This window comes from Chlorocebus sabaeus, chromosome 20, assembly GCF_047675955.1.
Source record: "Chlorocebus sabaeus isolate Y175 chromosome 20, mChlSab1.0.hap1, whole genome shotgun sequence".
In the NCBI taxonomy this organism is placed as follows: Eukaryota; Metazoa; Chordata; class Mammalia; order Primates; family Cercopithecidae; genus Chlorocebus; species Chlorocebus sabaeus.
This window is the reverse complement of record NC_132923.1, coordinates 67,176,847-67,200,024: the sequence shown is the minus strand read 5'-3', so window position 1 is coordinate 67,200,024 and position 23,178 is coordinate 67,176,847. Positions and strand designations below refer to the sequence as shown.

The 23,178-nt window shown below is 34.1% G+C and overlaps 1 protein-coding gene across 10 annotated transcripts in view; it reads left to right on the top strand.

Moving 5' to 3' along the window:
* LRRC7 (leucine rich repeat containing 7) overlaps positions 1–23,178 on the top strand; it is a 570,280-nt gene that overhangs the window by 149,024 nt on the left and 398,078 nt on the right. For 2 of the 10 annotated variants that reach the window (XM_007978326.3, XM_038001557.2), the window contains one exon: positions 3,165–3,241. The exons of the other annotated variants lie outside the window; for them this stretch is intronic. In XM_007978326.3, coding sequence (XP_007976517.1) covers position 3,241 — 1 coding nt within the window. In that variant the 5' untranslated portion in view covers positions 3,165–3,240. The remainder of the gene's footprint in view (positions 1–3,164; positions 3,242–23,178) is intronic. 10 annotated transcript variants of the gene reach the window in all.

The following is a 23,178-nucleotide window of genomic DNA, read 5'->3' as shown; positions in this document are numbered from 1 at the left end:
TTTAAGATGTCACCTTCATGGATACTGTAATAATATATTTTAGGCACATATAATTTTACCTATTATAATAAAAAATAATAACAAATACTCGTCTTCTAAGGAGAGTTTTTGCTCTTAAGAAGAACTTATTTTAGGCTGGGCATGGTGGTTCATGCCTGTAATCCCAGCACTTTGGGAGGCCAAAGCAGGAGGCTCACTTGAGCCTAAGAGTTCCAGATCAGTCTGGGAAACATAGTAAGACTTGGTCTCTCAAAAAAAAAAAAAAATATATATATATATATATATATATATATGTGTTTATATATATGTATATATATATATACACACACACACACACAAAATTAAACAGGTGTGGTGGACTTCACCTGTAACCTCATCTACTCTGGAGGCTGAGGTTGGAGGATCACTTGAGCCTGGGAGGTCCAGGCCACCAGTGAGCTGTGATTGTGCCACTACACCCCAGCCTGGATGACAAAGTGAGACCCTGTCTCAGAAACAAACAAAAAGAGCTTATTTTACTTAAAAAAAAAACAAAACAAAAACAAACAAACAAAAAAAAACTATGAGATGTTAAGTTTGATGATTACTGTCATTTTACAGAAAAAGAAATTAAATTATCTGATTCCTGTTTTCTAAGTTGTAGGCCTATGCTATATCAAATGGTATTTAATCAGACTGTTGAATGGCTGTTTCCTTAATTTCCAGCTACATTTATGATCATTTCGGCTAAACCTTAGTTACCTGAATTACACAGAGTTGGAATCTGCATGGCATCTGGTATGAAACTGATCAAAGGGTTTGAATTCTGGGGAATAGAGAGAATTGTTTAACATTAATACAGCCTTTTGCCCAAATAAGAATTTCCAGTCACAAAATGTTAATCACAATAGCTGAATGCTTGTTGTGTATCAGACACCTAAGAGCTTTGCTTAGAAAATCTACCCAGTAATCTTGCTAATTCCCGGGACTCTCTTCTCTCTCTTCTTATACTGTCTCTTATTAATCCCAATGCTAAACTCATCCAGCACCCTCATAACAAATATTTTGTACAACTTGCAAAAAGAATCATGTGCAGAGAGGTATGTTATATGAAGTGGCCACAGCCTTACACCAATTCACCCTGCTCTCCAGGCCTTCCCTCTTCCTAGAATGAGATCCTCCTTCTGCCACTCCCAGACACACTTGACTCCCCTGTGTTTCTTCTTCTACGCCAAGAGGACATACTAAGGAATTTTTCCAACAATATCTAGTCTCCCTCTAGGAGGAAATTTCTTACCAACAAAAATTTGTCCAGTTTAATACATAAGCAAGATTTATCAATTTTTTTTAAAAGTAGGAAGTGCTTATACTCTACAGTGTACCGTCCTGAAATTTGTTGAAATGCAAAGATCAATCATGGAGGAAAGCAGCTTATGAAAAAGTTACAGTTTAGTCATTTGATGTGATGAAACATAAATAATTAGAATCTATTGAAAAGTGTTATGAGAGGAAATGAGAAATGGCAATTTAGAGGACGATGAAAGATTACATACAACTGAAAGGAATCAGGAAAGGCTTCCTGGAAGAGGAACTCGTTATCTGGACTTTGATGGGAGTGGTGAAACCACAGGCAGAAATCAGCAGAAGGGCAGTGCTAGCGGGAGGAGCAACATGAACAAAGGTGTAGTGGGGGCCAGGGTGGGGAAGATTCCACCAGGTGTTTCAGTCTTCCTGGTCCATAAAGTATGTGTTGAAAAACTGTTGTGGGTAAAGTCAAGGACAGAGAATCACTTTTTAACTTGAATACCAAGATTAGGAATCTGATTTTTTTTTTTATTCTGTGAACAGTGGCAAGACCAGAAGGAGCATTTTTATCACGTTAAACCGTAATTTCTATCTCACTTTAACAATGGATTTATTATCAGGAAATTACTTCTGCCTAAACACACCATTTGCTAAGCTTTATTGATTCTAAGAATATGCATTTTGTGGAAATAAAGAATTGTATCAATTAAACATAATCATCAGCATTTTATCTGCTATTTATATATTGTCACTGTAGTTTTTATTTTCCAAAATACCCTTTAAAGTTCCAAATCCAAGAAAAGATTTTAGTATCTAAGTCATATTGTGTAAAATTGGCTTGTTTAAGTAGATCTTGAAGTTTTTGGCCTTTTGATTTCATTTTTTAAATTTTTAATAGAACCATTGCACTAAGTAATAATGATAATGAATCCTCCCTTTATGACCCTTAAGACATACCAGACCCTGCCTGACTCTGGATATGAACTAGATACTTCTCTGTCCCACTGATAAATGGAAATTCCCTATAGTCCTGACTTATACATTTAATGATTATATAGAGAGTCTTGGGTTTTATAGACATAGATATAAAGGCTTTATATTGAGTATTCATATTAATAAATTTAAAGTACATTTTCTTTTTTATTTCCCATATCAACCATGGGATAATAAATGTATAGAGTGCAAATTGCAACAGCAAGTTAATGTGTATATCTCCGTCAGTCTCAGGCAAGTCACTTTTCTAAAATACGCTTCATTACAAATGCATTTGGGGATTTTGGGCTCAGTTATTTTAGTTATAATATACTGAATACATTAAGCTATGACTATATGCACATATAATAACTAACAATGTCAAAGCATTTAGTTTTGTTTTAATGATCACTGTGAATCACCAAATCAGTGTTTAAGGTATAATAGCAAGAATATAAAATTTTATTGATTCAGAATAATTAGAGGAGAAGGCAACTCTAACCTTTATGAATCTAAATTATAATTTTTTTAAATTTTTTATAAATTCAAGATAAGAAAAAATACATTTTACATTTATTATTTGGTTATTAGAAATAAAATGGGCAAGAAGGAAAAGCACTATACAAAGCAATTTTGCTTATAAATATCGAAGTGTTGCTGCTGTAAGGAAGAATATTGGACAACAGTATCATCCTTTTATTCCACTGTGGATTTATATACCCACAGCTCTAATGTTTAGTGGTAGTGTTTGTGGAATTATTCTTATAGGATATGTAACCTGACAATTAGGGACACATCTAATTAAGCTCTTCACATTCCATTCTTGCTTATTATGTTCATTTAGATGCATTTGTCAATTTATAATTGCAGTTAATTGAAATTTTTTAAATTTTCTTTTTTTTTTAAAGGAGCCCGCTACATGAAAAAAAATGCAAGTCAAAGTGGTCACAACCTAGAAGTCTGCAGAGACAGGAATAACTAGCAAGTAGATACTATGTTATTTTACTATGCTTAAGTATATAGAATTCAGTAGTGTTATGGGAATTTTACTCTATAATTACCAAATAGTCTTGTAATTTTAAATTTATACTTAGCAGTTTTCATGTTAACATATATCACATCACAAAAATAATTAGGAAGAAACATGGATCTCAGGAAACTCATTTTATGTCAGTAATAATGAAATTACTTTCATAAGAAACATGAATTTAAATATTGTATCCTCTCTCAGGTCTTATTTTTAGAGCCCTTAATTCAATACTTATTCCTTCATAAAAAAAGTAAATGAATCTCCCTATGTCTTGTGACATATTTATCCACTATGTAAATGCATTGGTTCCTCTCATAAGCCGTTAATAAATATTATTTTATAATAATGCCGCTAAGAAATAAAGTGACATTATATTCCTTTCCGAAGGTTACATTTCAAAAATTCAAGGTGATTTCAAATGAAATCCAGGCACAAAGCGGGAGCTTTGCATTTATCAGTATTTCCTGACATTTTCAAGAAATGAAATTGGAGGTTCGATGATAAAAGCATGAAATGTTTAGATAAATGGATAAAAAATGAATTTAAGAATGTGGGAAGAGTAAATAAGATTATTTGAATAGCAAGAAGAATCTTTGAAAATCTCATTGCTCCATGTTAAAGTGGTCGGACTTGATTCTTTATCCACAAATGTATCTTGAAGATTGTAATAGGATCAGAAAATATTAAATCTAAGAGGATTTTAGAAAGTATTTGCATAAATATTTCATTGGTATGGAGAAGGGAACTAAGTTTGCAATTAAAAATGTATTTTACATGTATATCTACATATATACATATATACATATATTTTTTCAAGATAGAACTTAATACAGCTAGTTCTTAATTTAATAGGACTTATTCGATAGTAATGATAATTAAAATATACATGCAAAGAAAAATGTATACGAAATGATGGCAGTATCCATAATCAAAATTTTGTGCATAAATGTTTTATATTTAAAATTTTATAGTAGTAGATATTTCTATAAACACAGAAAATGTGTAAAATTGTGTTTCAATTACTTAGCAGTACAGATTCAAAAAAAATTATATAAACCAACAGAAGTTTCTTCCTTTTCAATTTTCTTTGACGCCTTTGTGAATGACAGGTCATGAATGATAAATACTTCACAGATAAACTCTATCTATATATATACTATTGGAACCACACCTTTTGATAAGAAGAATACTAAGCAATAACTCAATAGAGATGAAAAACATTTTTATAATGAAAATTATTAGTCCTTAGTGTATTTGATTTATAAAATTAGACTCTTCATCTTAGATTGCCATAAAGTGGCACACGCTTATCCTATGAGGGAGTGGAAAGGAAAGCACCTTCAAAATTCAAAGTTCAGTTGGGCCAACTTCATATTGAAGGAGGGAAAATTGTAAAACTGTATTTATAGATACCTTGGTAATAGTCAATATCAGTTTTAGCTCAGAAGGAACTCTAGAAGGCCATAATTTAAAAGATATTGGAGAATTGAAAGAAAGAAAGAGAGAGAGAAAGAAGAAAGAAAGAGAGGAGGGAGGGAAGGAAGGAGAAAAAGAAAGAGTAAGAGGGAAGGATGGAAGGATGGAAGGATGGATGGAAGGAAGGAAGGAAGGAAGGAAGGAGGAAAGAGAAGAAAAGAAAAGAAACAAGGAGGAAAGGAGGGAGAGAAAGAGAAAAAGAGAGAAACAGAGAAAGTAGAAAGAAAGAGAAAGAAGAAAGAGAAAGAGGAAAGAAAGGAGAAAGAGAAATGAAGAAAGAAGAAGAGAAAAGAAAGAGAAGAAAAAGAAAGAAAAAGGAAGGAAGGGAGGAAGGAAGGAAAGAAGGAAGGAAGGAAGGAAGGAAGGGAGGGAGGGAGGGAGGGAGGGAGGAAGGAAGGAAGGAAGGAAGGAAGGAAGGAAGGAAGGAAGGAAGGAAGGAAAACATTTGGTAGCAATATGAGACTAGACTGCAGGGAGTTTGATGCTGGGAAACAAGGAAATCAATGGCTTGTTGGAAGCCAGGCTCAGGAATGTGGTTGCAGTAGAGATAGAGAAGAAGAACTTGATTTGAAAGAAATATCTTCTTTACCAGGGTCCACAGGAACTTGGTTTATAATCTCGTTATTTGAGACCTGGAACACTAAAAGATTAACAGTTAACTTCAATAGAGGATATTAAAACTGTAATTTTAGCATGGAACGTGACATTCGTATGCCTCCTGCAGAGCAAAATGGGGGATGATCACAGGGATAGTGAAAACACAGAACTGGAGCTCTGGGATTGGGTAAAGCGTGGGTTGATCTATTAGAATAGAGATGCTGATAGAAGCTGCCAGAATTTTATCAGGCGAAAAACATGTACTGAGTGAAAGGGAAACATTGCCACAGGTAGAACTTTTAGGATCATCAATGTTCAGTCATCCAAATTCTGTTCGAAGAAAGAGGAATTAACCACAGAAACTGATAGTTAGAAATAAGAGAAAAACTGACTTCTACTGTCTTTGTTTTGTTAACAGAAACCAAAGAAGCCAAGAGATTCAAAGAGGGCAACAGTGTTAAATGCTCTTGAAAATTCTAGAATGATTGAGGGAGAAAAAGCTTTTGGATATTGCAATTAGTAATTGGGAACCCCAACAGAGCTAATCCAACTTTGGACGCCAGATGGTTTTTGAATCCTCTTCAACTGCATCTTTATTCTTTATCTCCTTCCTATATCAATCCCAATGATTCATTAATGTTTTTCAGATTTATCTATGGGTAGTTTCATTTTTGTAAGTCAGATTTACTTATTCTCAGAATATCATTGTTATAAACAAGTTAAGTCTTCCCATAATTTGAATAGCAAATTCAATTCAATGTATGTTAGTTAAGGAATTGTTATTCTTCGGTAATCCCATCAAATATGCATGACTTATTCCATCTAATAATCTCAAAAGTAATTTCCCACATTAGACTGACAAATATTCTGTTTGCCTCAGAAATAACAATTTCAGTCAGTACTTGGCACAGAGTAGGTACCCATAAGTAATTATTGAATGAATACATGAATGAATGAGTGAATGAATGGATCAGTTCTTTCCTCTCTTTGTATCATTCCCACATTCTTTTTGTTTTTTAGCACTCCTGTATCATCTACTTGCAGAAAATACACTCAGAATTATCTAACTATCTTCTACTCCTTATATAAACAAGTAGAATTAAGAAGAAAATGAGATTACATAACACTTTTTTGTGCAATTTTCCACCTGATTCTCATTAGTTCTCTTTTCATTTTTCTTGACCTGGCATTATAGACTTAATTTTCATAATTGTAATCAGAGCATAATAACCACTAAATCTTTTTAAACTTTTTTTATTTATAAAGATTACTCTTAAATCTTTGTATTGCATTATTTCTTTTTCTGTCTACAGTAAAAAATGGCTTCATTGTTTTATTTCAGGTGATATAAATAATTCATGCTTATTGTAAAAACCTCAAACAATACAAAAAAGTATGATGAAGAATGTGAAAATCACTTTAAAAACCACTCAAAAGATAACCACAATTAACATTTACATTATTCATAGGTTGATCACTTTATCATTACAAAATGTTACTTTTTATCTCTAATAATGCCTTTTGCTTTAAAATCTGCTCTTTCTGTTTTTAGCACAAACACTACCAACTTACATTTGGTTAATATTTGCATTGCTTTTCTTTGTGCACCCTTCATTTAGCCTTCTGGTTCTTATATTTATGATCCCTTGTAAGCATCTTATAGTAGCCTTTATTTAAAAATCCTAATCTGATTGTATTGATATTTATTGAGTTATGTAGTCCATTTGCATTTATATTTATTAAAACAAACTTGGGTTTCTATCTATCATGTTACTATTTATTTTCTCTTTAACTCACCTACTTATTTTTTTCTCTATTAACTTCTTTTGGATACTGGAAATAAACAGATACTTCCCGTTATTCCATTTTTAATTCATTAATTTATTAGATATATATGCTTATATTGTTCTTATAGTGGTTACTCTAGAGATTTCACATTCATCCTCAACTTTTATAGTCTAACACAAATAATTACTACTAGCAATTCCCTGATGCTGTTAGAATTTTAGAAAATTTTAACTCCATCTTGTGCCATTATTAAGACATTTTTCACAGTTTATTTAAGGTTTACTTAGAACATTTCTATTCTTGTTTATACAGTCAATATCCATTTATATTTACCTTCACATTTATTTTTCCATTGTCATTCATTTCTTTTGCATATCTGTGTTTCCATCTGAAAATATTCTCCTTGTGTCTGAAGGAATCATTTTAGAATTTCTTTTAGTGCTGGTATCCTGGAAATACATTTTCTGTTTTCATTTCTCTGGAAATTCTTTATTGTATCTATGTTTCTAAACCTTATTTTTACTGGTTATAGAATTTCTTTCAGCACCAAAGATTTCATTCCCTTGTCTTCTAGCTTTCATCCTTTCTGTTAGGAACCATCATTAATCTTATTGTTGCTCTTTTGATACTTATTGGTTTTATTGCTTAAATAATGTTTAAATATTTTTTAATTTTTTTACTTATGATAAAATATCCATAGTATAAAAGTTACCATCTAACCACTTTTAAGTGTACAGTTCAGCGACATTAACTACATTCAGATTGTTTTGCAACCATCACCACCGTCCATCTCCAGAACTCTTCAAAATAATCACGGAAACATTTACATGTCAACTAGTACAGACTAATGTATCCTTTCTTTCCTTTTACTGAGAATTCTTTTTATTTGAAAAAACATAGACAGTATTTTTACAGCAGTGTTAGATTAATTGCAAAACTTGAGCGGAAAGTGCAGAGAATTCCCATTCGCCATCTATCCGCACACATTTACAGGCTCCCACACTATCGACATCTCACACAAGAGTATTATATTTGTTATAATCGATTAACCTGCATTACCATATAGTTATTGCTCAAAGTCTGTAGTTTACATTAGGTTTTACTCCTGGTGTATATTCTATGGGTTTGGACAAGTGTATAATGACTTATATCCACATTTATAGTATAATACGGAATAGTTTCACTGTCCTAAAACTCCTCTGTGCTCCATCCTCCCTAATCTCTGCCAACCACTGATTTTTTTACTGTCTCCATAATTTTGTCATCTCCAGAATGTCATATAATTGGAATCAGACAGTGTATAGTTTTTTCAGATTGATCTTTTTCACTTAGTAATATGCATTTAGGTTTTCTTCACATCCTTTCATCGACTGATAGCTCATTTCTCTTTATCACTGAATTATACGCCATTATATAATATATCACAATTTATTTATTCATTCATAAAGTATTCTCTTTAATGGCTGCTTTCGATTTTATATCTGGATAATTTTTATTTAAAAATCCCTTAATTAGAGATAATTTATTATTTTTTTTTTGCCATGTAAAATAATGGCCTATGAGCCAAATTGAATCTATCCTTACATACTTACATTTCTCAAAGGATATATACATCCTTAGGTACAGACTTGTTGAGAAACAGGCACTTTAAGAAAATTATTATTTTTAGAAGTATTTTATTGTGTGAACATATACATAAAATTCAATTTACCATTTAACCTTTTTAAGTGTGTATTTCAGTGACATTAAGCACATTCACACTGTCATGCAAAAAAATCATCTTTCATATCAATGGGCAACAGCTCATGTGATTCAAAAATCAAAAGCTTCTAAATGATAAACTGGAAATAGTCTCTCCCAACTCTATCCCTAGCCAATTTCCCTCTCTAGAGAGAATTAACTGGCATTATCAGCTTCTTATATAAATTTCTAGAAATATTTTTCATATATGTAAGTCTACTTACACATACATATATCTGTTTTCTCCTTTTCCATTGAAATTGTAGCATATTGAGACACTATTCAATGCCTTTTTTACCTAATAGAAAATATTAGAGATAATTTCATATGTGCTCACAAAAAAACTTTCTAATTTTATTTTCTGACAGCTCCTTAGTGACGTACATTGCATTGATTTATTTTGTAACCAGTCTTTTGCTATCATGAACATAGCTGCTCTAAATGAGCATGTACAAGACTGTTTTGCATTTATGTAAGCATATCTCGAAGAAATAAAATTGCTATATACAATGGTATGCCCTTTTGTGATTTTGATAGATTTTATAATATTGCCTTGCATAGAGCTTCTCCCAAGTTTTTGCCATTATCCATAATGTAGTGAATAAGACTTTCTAAATTTAATAGATGGATAATGCACTCAAAAGCTGTGATGGTTTACATTTCCACAGCATTATATATTCAATATCCTTTGCCCATATTGCTATCCAGAAGTTGGATGTGATCACTTTTCTCATTTTTCTCATTCTGCCAGGCATAAAGTAATGTCTGAATTACTTCAAGTTGCATTTTTTCTGTTAGAGAGATTCAGCATTGTTTCACATGTGTATTAGTCATATTCTTTTCTATAAATCGTATATTGATATTCTTTGACTAATTTTTAGGGTTGACTTTTTCTTATCACTTTGTGACTACCCTTTGTATGCACTCTATACCATATATAGTATACACCATACTGTTTGTATGTGATATATACACATACATATATTCTTTGTATGTAATTTTCTTTCAAATGCATTGCAAATATTTTCTCCAGCTTAAAATTTAATTTTTATGTTAGTTTTTTGCCATTTTTATGTTAGTTTTTACCATTATTTTTAAAGGTATATGAGGTAAAAGACATCTTTTGTTTTTGTAATGGAATTAACTATTTAATTCTATTATATGTGATTCTTCTATATATAATTTATGTTGGTATTTAATTCTCTTGAAGCAGTTAGGTAATTATTATAGCTGTTAATGACAGGGACTGTCTGTCTTCCTAAAATATTTAATTATTTTTATTTTGACTCACCTGTGATTGTGAAAAAGTTCACTTTTACATTTAGGGAACATTTAACATCTGCTGGGAAATGCATAAATGAATTCATACGTTTTTTATACAGCTATCCTGAAAAAGTCATTTCCTAGATAAGAGATGTGAATAAACGGAAAGCAGTACAACTTCATTTGAGACTTAACGTATTAAGAGAAAAAAATTATCTCAAAATACCAAAAATGGGAAAGGCATACAGCTGATTTTTTTTTATCATTCTGACAGTAAATAAGTTGCCAGAAGTCCTTCTGAGTTCTTTCTTGTTTTCCTTTGTGTTTTACTGGACAGTTGTCACAAATTATTAGTAAGAGAATTTGGAAATTAAAACTTCCATTTTCATGACTATTCGTTTCGTATGATATTTAGAGACCCTTCTATTCTTTACAAGTTATAGTGGTAGAAAAACTATGTTAGTCCTTTTGGATTGTTATAAAAAAAAATGCCGTAGATTTATGGCAGTGACTTATAAAGAATCAGTGTTTATTTCTTACAGTTCTGGAGGCTGAGAAGTTCAAGATCAAAGTGCCAGCAGATTCAGTGTCTAATGAGGTCCCCTTCTTCATTGGCAGTTGTGCTCTCACTGTAACCTCACATGGTAGAAGGAGCAGTCTCAGGGATCGTTTTTATAAGGACATTAATCCCATTTATGAGAGTTCTTCTCTCACAAATTCAATACCTCCCAAAGGCCCCTTCTCCTAATACTTTACTTTGGAGGTTAAAATTTCAACATATAAATTTTGGGGATGAAAAGACTCCATTCATTGCAAGTAGAACTCAAGGCTAGCAAAGACATAGAAGTCAAGGAAGCAGTACTTAAAACCATATGTTCTAGAGTTGAATTGTCTAGTTTAAAATCTAGCACTACCTTCTATGACTGTTTAAAATTGAGCACATTCCTTCATTTTTCATTACTTCTTTTTCCTCATCTGTAAAAAAAAAAAAAAAAACAGGGACATGATTGTACTCATCTCTTAATATTGTCTAACTGTTGGGAATAAAGCAGCAAACAAAACTGGTAAAACTTGTGCCATTCAGGAGAATCGCTTGAACCCAGCAGGCGGAGGTTGCAGTGAGCCAACATCACACCACTGCACTCCAGCCTGGGCAACAGAGCGAGACTCCATCTCAAAAAACACATGAATACCTGTGCCTTCATGAATACGTGATTTGGGGCTATTCATGTGAAATATGAATGTGAGAGCAGTTCGAGAGATGAATTAGTAGAGCAAGCAACAGGACACATAGCACATAACATGCAATAACCATTGTTTATGATAATTATTTGAGAATCAAGAAATATAAATCAAATTAGACAAATCTATTTTTGAAAAGCAGCTCTTGCTCACAATTTGTAAAGAAGAATAAAATATGATAAAATTTTACAAAAATCTGACAAATTTATGCTTTTTTAACACTAGGATTTATTTATGCAACTAGTGTTTATTGGGCATCTGTTACCTGCTGAGTACTATTCTAGGTGCCAGAAATCTAGCAGTAAATGAGATGAGAAGTCACAGAGACTTATACTTTTGGGTAGTAGAGAAACTCCAGAAAATTATACAATTGTGTGGTTATTGAACTTTTATAATAAAATCATTTCACTGTACCACAGGAACTTGCTATTTTAGAATAAATCTTTTTCAACTATTACTATAAATAATTAGACATTTATTTGATTCATATATTTAGTTTTCTTAAAGTGTGATAAGCTTATACTATTACAAATACAGTTACCCTTGAACAATGTAAGGGTTTGGGACACCAATCCTCCCAAGCAATGACAAAACCAAATATAACTTTTGACTCCCCAAAAGCTTGACTACTAATATCCTCTGTTTACTGGACACCTTAGCTATAACATAATCAATTAATATGTATGTTTTTTATATATATGTATATTTGAGAGTATATGAGGCACTGCATTCTTACAATATGGCCAGAAAAAAAGACAATGTTATTTAAAAAATCATAAAGAAGAGAAAATATATATACTGCTTATTAAGTCAAAGTGGATCATCATAAAGGTCTTCATCCTTGTCTTCACATTGAGTAGGAGGAGGAGGAGGAAGAGAAGAGATTGGTCTTTCCATCTCGGGGGTGGCAAAGGTGGAAGAAAATCCACGTTTAAGTGGGCCCATACAATTCAAACCTGTGTTGTTCAAGGATCAACTGTACTAACTCCAAACGACTTCCAAGTGCATATCCTACTGAAAGTATATCAGTCATTCTGTGAGGAAGCCAAAGAGAAATTTTAAGTAATATAATATAATACTGTCCATGAAGAATAACCAAAAATTGAAAACCAACTGTTACAGGTTAGAGGTGGCATTTATATGGGCAGAAATTGAAAATCTAAAGAATGAAATTGACGACAAGATTCTTCAGATTCTGTATAGGTACGAAATGCCAGCATACACTCAAGGTGCCTAAACGTTTTTAATATAATTAGGGGAAGTTATTGGAACTCTGGGGTGAGCCAGAAATAGTCAACAAAGGAAAGAGAGATTGGAGGCAAGAGGGCAACTTGTCAAACTGTGCTTGTCTCTCAAGACCATGATGGCCAGAGAGAGACTATAACCAGCTTCACACCCCAGGCTCCTGTCCAGACCTGTGCTGCTCTGGGGAGCCCTGCATGACCCAGCAGCTTGGTTTCTGTGCCCTGAGTGTTCCAATACCAGGAAAACAAGTTTTGATGCTGCCATGTCTGTTTGGCTATATTTCTAAATTATCTGTGCTGAATAACGGGCCTGGACCCTACCTGTAGCCTAGAGAGCACTCTCTAGCTGGATTTGACTAACTGAGTTTAGTTGTTTAAACTAAAGCTGTGACCACTAACCTAGAGAAAGATGGAACAGCAAAAGAGAGTAAAATTCACATTTATCGAGTCATTTCTATGTAGTCAAAATACATTCATACACATTTTCTCACTTACCTTCATATTATCTCTATAAGAAATATGAGAAACTGAGATGCAGAGAAGTTACGTAAGTGACTTTTTGACAGTTACCCTGGTTACTAAAGGGAAACCCTTTTTCTATAGGACTTGAAGGCACATTCTATATCTACTGTATTGCCAGGAGGAAAGAGTTTCCTTGAGAGAAATTGGATGAAGAAGCTATCGTAAAATTTTATCACCATAATAAACCTCTATAGAGGTATAGGCTTATTAGATAGAAATGTAAAGATTCCTTAAAACAATAACAATGGAACAATGACAATAATTGTATTGTTGTCATTAAATATGGTGCCTCTGGTCATACTGTAAAGGGAGATTATGGCAGAAGGTAGAGAGAATGCCTACCAGGAACAGTCATAGGCTATCCAGGTAGCAATACTAAGTGGGTAAGTGGGTTTCTGAAATGAAGGACAGAGATCTGGGCTAAAGACGTGGATTCAGGAGATTTTACCATTACGATCAGAACTAAAATCAAGGATATAAATGAGGTTGACCAAAACAAGCAAAAAGCAAGCTAAGAGGAGAATAAAGAGCATAACTTGCCTTTATATTTCTTTAAAATTTGAAGATGTAAGAGGACCAGAGTCAACTGTGTCCACAGAAGAAGAAAAAAAAAGAATACCAAGGAAAACATAACAGAATTAAATAAAAAACTGCAAAGAAAACAAAGTCTGAGTTCATAGAATCTGGTGGTTAAGATATTTGGGGACCTGCAGGAGAACTTTATAACCATGTAGGTTAAGCTATTGAATGTGTCTTAGGTTGGATTCTTTGGAAACAGACTCCAAGGTAAAAATTTGTGTGCAGGAGAATTATTGGGTGGTTCTGGGTAGAGAGAGAATTTAAACTGCAGTGACGTTGCAACACAGGCCTCAATGGAGCCTAAGGGTAGCACTGGAGCTGGGAAAGCCCTTCAGTATTGTGCCAAAGTGAGGCAAGGCAGCTGGGCTTTCAAACCCCCCTCAGTCATAGGAGGGACGTATCCTGGATGAGGTAATTCCCTTCAGTCAAGGGCAGGGCCCAGAGAGAGATGCACTGGTGAGCCATTAGTGGCCAACCTTCTGGCAACTGGGAGAATGAATGATTCCATCCTGCAAGGGATCTGGGATGGTCAGCACCTCACAGCTTCCCAGGAGAGAGTGCAGAAAATGAATGTGAAGAATGCTTTGCTGTAAGGGTTTTTATAATTGTAGCCACTAATTCTCTCTTCCAAATTTTCCCCGCCATCATCTTTTTGCCAATCTGATTCCTTTACTGACAGATTTTCTTCTTAGATAGCTACTTCTTTTACTTATATGTCCTGCAATTAAGTAGCTGTCTTTTCTGTCACTGTTTCACTGAGTTGTTACTAGTCCCACAAGGGACAATGCAGTGGATTCCTATAACCACTCCCATTAACACTTTTGTGCAAAATTGCCATACTTTACAGAATTGCTTTTTTCTAGATCAATTTTCATTAGAAATGAGGCTTTCTGTGTGAGCTCCAAGTTAAGGAATTTAGAAACTATAAACCAAGATTTGATGTATTATTTGAAGGCTCTGACTGTATTGAAGAGTCTGGTTTTACATATTTTCTGGGGGACTTTACACTTCCTTAGAAGAAGACACTAAATAAATAGGCTACAATTATAACTATGAAATCTTACCATAATCTTATGTTCATAAATATAGAAAAAGATTAAATAAAAGCTGTTAATCATTTTGGCAATTATTAATGTGTGGAAGCTCTGAGTGTAAGGATGGTGTAAAAATAGTTCCCAGGAGGGATTTGAGTCAACATGAACTTATATCATCATGTCAACCATTTTTATCACCATGTATCTTTCCATTCACTTCAGGTGCTTAATACAATATCCAGCTGTCTCTGGCAGTCACCTGAGATGTGTATTTACTGGCAGTTTTATTACTTTTTTCAGAATATATAGTACCATATATTTATTTCTCTTTTTAATGTATTGATAGAATAGTTTACTATTTAAGATGTATTAGTGACAGATTTTTTGGAAAGTATAAACTTCTAATCTATTAAATTTGATTTAACCAAAAACAACCCCCACTCACACCCTCCCCATTTAAAAAAATGGAAATCATGTAACATCTTTACTTAGATCTAACTAGAAACTGTTTGAAATGGGCATATTTGTTCTTGCTTTGAAAATATCATATAAACACCAAAAAAAAGTCAGTCCCATCTGTCAAATTGCCTGGAGAATGCATTTAACAAGGATTGAAGCTACAATAAAGGCCATAAAATATGCAGCAAGGGAAGGAAGGATAAAGCTATCCTGCAGTTCATTGGCTTCACCTACTGTGCGGTGTACTCCTTGTGAACAAGACAGATTAGATAATTATTGCTACATCAAAATATCTGCCATTGTGGAGAGTAAGAGAATTGGAAAAAGAAAAGTGGACTCCAAATCCCAGCTCTTTCCATGATCATGGTCCAAGGAAATGTGAAAATTAATTATATTTTCTTTCATTTTATGAAATTGGATCAACTTTCCCTAATAGAGAATAGAACTTATTTGCAGTAAGGGAAGCTTCAACTTCATTCATACTATTACCCATTTGGCAATTGAAAGAAGTGAACTTAAAGGTTTAGAGCTGAGCCTAAAGGAAAGGGAATAAATTGCTGAAGAGTGTGCACATAAGCTGGATAATACAAGAGCAGTACAATGGGGTAACCGCCCCTATGATTCCACTACCTCCTACTAGATCCCTTCCAAAACATGTGGGGATTATGGGAACTAAAATTCAAGATGAGATTTGGGTGGGGACACAGCCAAACCATATCATTCCACCCCTGGACTCTTCCAAATCTCATGTCCTCACAATTCAAAACATAATCATGCCTTTCCAACAGTCCCCCTAGCTCTTCACTCATTCCAGCATTAACTCAGAAGTCCAAGTCTAAAGTCTAATCTGAGACAAGGCAAGTCCCTTACATCTGTGAGTCTGTAAAATCAAAAGCAAGTTAGTTACCTCTTAGATACAATGGGGGTACAAGTATTGTGTAAATATACCCATTACAAATGGGAGAAGTAGGCCAAGACAAAGGAGCCACAGGCCCCATGCAAGTACAAAATCAAGCAGGGATGTCAAATCTTAAAGCTCCAAATTTATCTCCTTTGACTCTATATCTCACATCTAGGTCAGGTTGATGATGCAAGAGATAGGCTCCCATAGTCTTTGGCAGCTCTGCCCCTGTGGCTTTGTAGGTACGGCCCCCCTCCAGGCTGCTTTTATGGGCTGGCATTCAGTGTCTGTGGCTTTTCCAGGCACATGGTGCAAGCTATCAGTGGATCTACCATTCTGGGGTCTGAAAGACAGTGGCCCACTTCTCACAGGTCCTCTAAGCAATGCCCCAGCAGGGACTCTGTGTAGGGACTCCAACGCCTCATTTCCCTTCTGTACTGCCCTAGCAGAGGTTCTCCATGAGGGCTCTGCCCCTGCAGCACAATTCTTCCTCGACATCCAGGCCTTTTCAGACATCCTCTGAAATCTATGCGGAGGTTCCCACATCTCAATTCTTGAATTCTAGGCACCTGCAGGCCCAATACCAGATGAAAGCTACCAAGGCTTGGAGCTTGCACCCTCTGAAGCAACTGCCCAAGCTGTACCTTGGCCCCTTTTAGCCAAGGCTAGAGCAGCTGGGGTGCAGGGCACCAAGTCCTGAGGCTGCACGCAACTGGGGGCCCTTGACCTGGCCCAAGAAACCATTTTTCCCTCCTAGGCCTCCAGGCCTGTGATGGGAGGGGTTGCCAGGAGGGTCTCTGACATCCCCTGGAGATATTTTCCCCATTGTCTTGGTGATTAGTTTTTGGTATCTGGTTACTTATGTAAATTTCTGCAGTGGGCTTGAATGTCTTTCCAGAAAATAGGTTTTTCTTTTTTACTGCATTGTCAGGCTGCAAATTTTTTAAATTTTTATTCCTTGCTTCCTCTTGAATGCTTTGCTGCATAGAAATTTCTTCCACCAGATACCCTAAATCATCCCTCTCAAGTTCAAAGTTCCACAGATATCAATGGCAGGGGCAAAATGCCACCAGTCTCTTTGCTTAGCAAGAGTGACTTTTACTCCAGTTCCCACGTTCCTCATCTCCATCTAAGACCACCTCAGCCTGGACTTTATTGTCCATATCACTGTCAACATTTTGGTCAAAGCCATTCAAGTTTCTAGGAAGCGCCAAACTTTCCTACATCTTCCTGTCTTCTGACCCCTCCAAGTCTCTAGGAAGTTCCAAACTTTTCCACATTTTCCTGTCTTCTTCTGAACCCTTCAAACTGTTCTAACCTCTGCCTGTTACCAGTTCCAAAGTAGCTTCCACATTTTCAGCTATCTTTAGAGCAGACCGCACTACCTGATGCCAATTTAATGTATTAGTCTGTTCTCATACTACTAATAAAGACATACCTGAGACTGGGTAATTTATAAAGGAAAGAACTTTAATTGACTCACAATTCGGAGCTTAGGAGGCCTCAGAAAACTTACAACCATGTCAGAAGGGGAATCTATCTATCTTCACATGGCGGCAGCAAGAAGTGTTGAGCAAAAGGAGAAAAAGCTCCTTATAAAACCATGAGATTTTGGCCAGGCGCAGTGGCTCATGCCTGTAATCCAGCACTTTGGGAGGCCAAGACGGGCAGGTCACGAGGTCAGGAGATCGAGACCATCCTGGCTAACATGGGGAAACCCTGTCTCTACTAAAAATACAAAAAATTAGCCGGGCATAGTGGTGGGCGCCTGTAGTACCAGCTACATGGGAGGCTGAGGCAGGAGAATGGCGTCAACCCGGGAGGCGGAGCTTGCAGTGAGCCGAGATCCGGCCACTGCACTCCAGCAAGACTCCGTCCCCCACCCCCCAAAAAAACCATGAGATCTCATGAGAACTCACTATTACAAGAACAGCAGCATGTGGGTAACTGCCCCCATGATTCAATTACCTCCCACCAGGTTCCTCCCACAACATGTGGGGATTATAGGAACTACAATTCAAGATAAGATTTGGGTGGAGATACAGCCACACCATGTCAAGTATAAACTTACTATTGTTTTACCAAAATGTGGAAGAAACACAAGAAAATGTGCTTATTTGGAGAATGCTAACAGGAAACAAACTGTTCCTAACTTAGCCCTCTGAAAAAGCTGAAAAAGAGAATGATACATGTATTTAGACATCCTTTTCAAAGGTAGCTTTTTGTTTGCATTGTACATTTGAAAGGTGTTCACTTTGCTATTGCAGGACCAATTTGAGAAACATTGCCTTGGACAAAATGTTCAATGTCCAATGTCTTAATAGGGGTCTCCATCTATGAATGTTAGCAAATCTATACAAGGATTCTCTATTGATGAATTTTGACAGCAGGAGAATATCATTAGACGTTCTGGGCAGTTTATAAGCACTTATGAAATAGGAGCTACACTATTACAAGACCTTGCTTATTATTAGTGAGAAGTTATTTGGGTATTTCCAAGTAAAATGTGAAAATGTCTTTTCTACTGTCCCTAAATTTTCTCCTTATAGAACAAAAATAACATGTTTATTGCTAACTAGTTAATATATTAAAAACACTAGACAAAGCATTTTGCTTGATTTCTTTTATACCAATGGAATGATTATTTGAGCCATTTAGTGCCTTGAAAATGAAATAAAAAAGGAAAACAGTCTCTCAATTTAAAGAAGTATTACATATTACAGAAGTAATTCTAATTTAGTAGTAATAATAATTGGCTAGTGTTTAAAATACTGCCTTTTTAAAAAACTGTCTGGAAGTTAACTTGAAGAAAAAGCTAAGTATTTTTTTAAATAAAGGAAACATTTAGTACTAGGACAAAAAAAGGTTTTTTAAAGGTTGTTTAGAATTTTTTTGAGTTGGATAGATTTATACAATCTAATGAAAAATAGGAAAAAAAATACATACAGCTAATTGCTCAAAGAAAGATGAATACTGTTATGACTAAAATACGCAGTCAGTGAGAAATTCCAAAAGCTCTGGTCAGGTTAAAAAAGTCCCTGAAAACGTAGAAATAAAGGATCCAATTTTTCCCCAAATTCACAGAACTTTAAAAGAGCAGTTGTTTAAAGGCCAGTATGTTAACATTCTGTCGCAAGGGAATTTTTTTTTTAAGTTTCATGTTGACAAACAGGGACAAAAATCTAGAAAGATTAGATTTAAGTAAATATAATAATAAAGTCCCATATTGAAGAAAACAGAATTCTTCAATCCTCAATTGGGCTTAATATATACTTGCAATGTTTTGATTCTGAATTTTGACAAAATGAAGAGCTCATCTGTCTCCTTTTTATATACAAAAATATTTTAGTTTCCTTGAACTAAAAATTAAATGTGAATGAAGACGGGGCTGCAACTGACACATGTTTTGAAGATACTTCAATAGAGTAAACCACTTTAAAACCTTAGGTATACAGCATATTTATGGTTAATAGGGATTCCATACACTCCTGAGAACATGGGAATTAATCAATGGCTCAGGAATTGATCCGGAGGCTCTGTGCCAGGCGAATGTGATAGGGATATCTAATTTCTAGAAGAGATTCAGTGTAAGAAGAAATCTAGATGTGTTTCTGCAGAAGAGACAATTTAAGAAAAAATACATAGAACATGTATTTTCTTATCTATTTAAGACATTCAGAGTTAGAGAATCACAAAAATGAGGATCAATGTACTCTATTTATAAATGAGGACATGTGAAAAAAGATGCTTTGACTCAGATGGTGTGGCTACTTAATGGCAGAATTGAGACTAGAATTCACTTCTCTTGACTCTTAATTCAAAGCTCTTTAGTGGAATTCTGGCAAGATTCCTGATGATACTTGATGTTCCCTGTTAGACATGCAATTAAGCTTATAATTGGTCCTTGTTCCACTTCTCTGTGAACATGACTTTCTTCAGATTATATGAAATGGCACATTATTCACCCAGGGACAGAGAAGAGAGTATAAAATTAAGTCAGTGAAGTAATTTTATTTTAGTCCTCCAGGAAAGGAGGAAAAATGACATGATTTGATTATTAGTTATTTTCAACTCATGTTTCCTTATTTGCATTAACTGAGTATCTGATTCATCTTTGTTAGCTACAAGTGACTCTCCATTTATTTTTCATTTTAGTTCTGAAGAATGCTAAAATAAAATGGTTGTAAATTAGGGCCTCTCCTGTTGCAACTTCAGATTTCCCCTGAATTTTGGTGCTATATGTCATGCCCGACATTGCTCTTCTTTAAACTATCAAACCATTCTTTGCTAACACTGAAAACCTCTTCCACTTATTTCTCAATACTGCACCTGTTTTGTGCAGAAAAACAGTGCCTTTGCTAAAAATGTCATCTTGTTCAAAGGCATTTGGCTCTCTGTATCAGGTTATGCATCTATAATAGCAGAAGTTTTCCATCTCAGTAATCATGCCATCATACTTTCTTTTTATTGTTAACTGTACTGATTACCCACCAACCAACTCAGCTAGGGTTAGTGTCTCCTGAATAACCCTGTTGTCGTTTTTAGGTTATTATAAACAGGAGTTTGAGTTGATGCGGTGGTTCTTTTGTTTGTAATAAGAAACATCAAAAGTTGGAGCTGCACTTGAAATGACATAAATAGCAAAAAATTAAGTTTGGGAGTGTCACATATATTTATCAGCAGTCCAAGCTCCCGTATAATTGTTTTTGTTTTATATGAGTTTTTTATCTTACTACTAAAGCAAAACACAGACATTATAGAAAAATTTAAAAATACACAAAATCAAAATAAAGAAAATTTAAAGCTTCCATGTGCCATCATAGATTACCCCTATTAAACCTCAGTTACCTCTACCTGAACACCCTTTCAAACACATATACACATACTACTGACCCATGAGAAGTAATAATTTATAATATGCAGTTTGTTGAGCTTCTCTTACTCTTAGAAATATATAGCAAAGATTTTTAAAATAAATATAATCATTTTAATTTAAAAATTATAATACAGCATGTGAGTTTTGCATGACCATTATTTCTGAGTGAATAAGATGCATATGAACCAGCAAACTAATATAAACAATATGAACATTTTATCATCATTATCTACAATATCATTTTAATGGCTATATAGTATTTCATTCTAAGTGCATTCTATATTTGTTTACCCAGTTCTCTATGGCTGCATTTTAAGTACTTCTAAATTTTCTTTGCTTTTGTAAATGATTATACATGACTTTATACATATTTAATTCTGGATAGATTTTTAAGGGTAGAATTATTCTTCAAGTAACATTTCTGAATAATAGTTTTGAGTTCCTTCCTATTTCTTTATGTCCTATTTCTATAGGAAGTAGGAAGCAATTAGCAATAGAAATTTAATTTGGCTTTATGCTTCGGATATTTTTTACTCCAATTTTAGTGGACTATAGACAAAATGATTGATAAATACTTTTTTAAAGTTATATATAGATAAATAGCATGTTTATTCAATGGCAACATACAATAAACATCACGAGAACAATAAAATGTTTCTAGATTTTTCAGAAACCACTATATCTATAAGAAACTGTTAACAATAGGAAAAAAAACACCTATATAATCTTTACCTAGATTCACTAATTTCCAACATTGAGCCATATTAGCTTTATGTAAGTTGCAGATATCATGATACTTCCTCTTTAAATATTTCATGTTACCTCTCCTAAATTAAGGACAGTCTTTTCTATAACCACCATTATCAGGTGGTTTTCTATAACAACATTATCAGGCTTAAGAAAATTTGCAATAATTCCATAATAATATCTAATATATAGTTCATATTTAAATTTCCCCAGTGGTCCCACAAATGTGTTATATGACGGTTTATTTTTAATCCAATCAGTGTTCGTGCTACAGTAGTTTCTCTGCATTTCTTTAATATGTTTGTTTTTCATGACATTGACTTTTTAAAAAGTCTTCTCCAGTCATCTTTTAAAAGGTCCCATACACTGGATTTGTTAATTATTTCTTCATTATTGTATTTAGATTATCCATTTAGGCAAGACTACTGGATTGTTGGTGCTGTACGCTTCTTATTCTATCACATCAGAAGGCATATTATATCAATTTGTCCCACAACTGATGATACTAAATTTGACCACTTAGTCGAGGTGATGCTAAATTCTTCCATAGTACATTTCCCCCTTTGTAATTAATAAATAACGTGTGGGTTTTGAAAGTGTGTGAATACCCTGACTCTAACAACTTTTTTACCCAATAGTTATAACTTCCATTGATGGTTCTTGACTGAATTATCATTTGGGACTACAAGATAGACATATCCTACCATTTTTCTACATGGTATTAGCATTCTTTCAAGAAGCTTCCTTTTTATTCCCCGCCTCTCTCTCTTTCCCTCTTCCACTCCCTTCCCTTCCCAATCTGTCTCACTCCCTTCCTTGCAAAGCTTCCTTTTCCATCTCTCTCTCTACCTCTCTCTGTCTCTCTACCCCCACCACCACACCATACCTCATCACTATGGACTCATGAATTTATTTTTAATTACATGATTTTTAAAATTCAATCAAACAATAGAAATTTAATGGTAAGTCTAGCTCACTTTGGCTGGTTAAATGCTCAAAATTATGGTACTGAGAAAAATGGATACATTTAATAACATTAGCATTGTTCTGTTTCTTAATAATAATTTTGATGCTTTCCTACAAGTCAAACGATGACATGTTGAAATCAATTACTTCACAATTTCTCTTTCCAAAAATAACATTTGAAATTTAGGAGATTAAACACTACAAAAAAGTATTATATAATATACTTTTTGATCCTCATAAGATTTGACTACTTTCTCTGACCAATTCACTAACAATAGAAAATTATTGATTTATTCAGTCAACCAAGTAGGTTTAAAATTTTAACATTTGCTAAATCATTTGGCTGTACTTCATCTCTTAGAAAACAAGGAATATTATTTATAATTACTGCTTTTCTATTTTTAACATTTTATACAAATAAAATTACTTAATGTTTTCTTCAGACTTTAACAGAATCC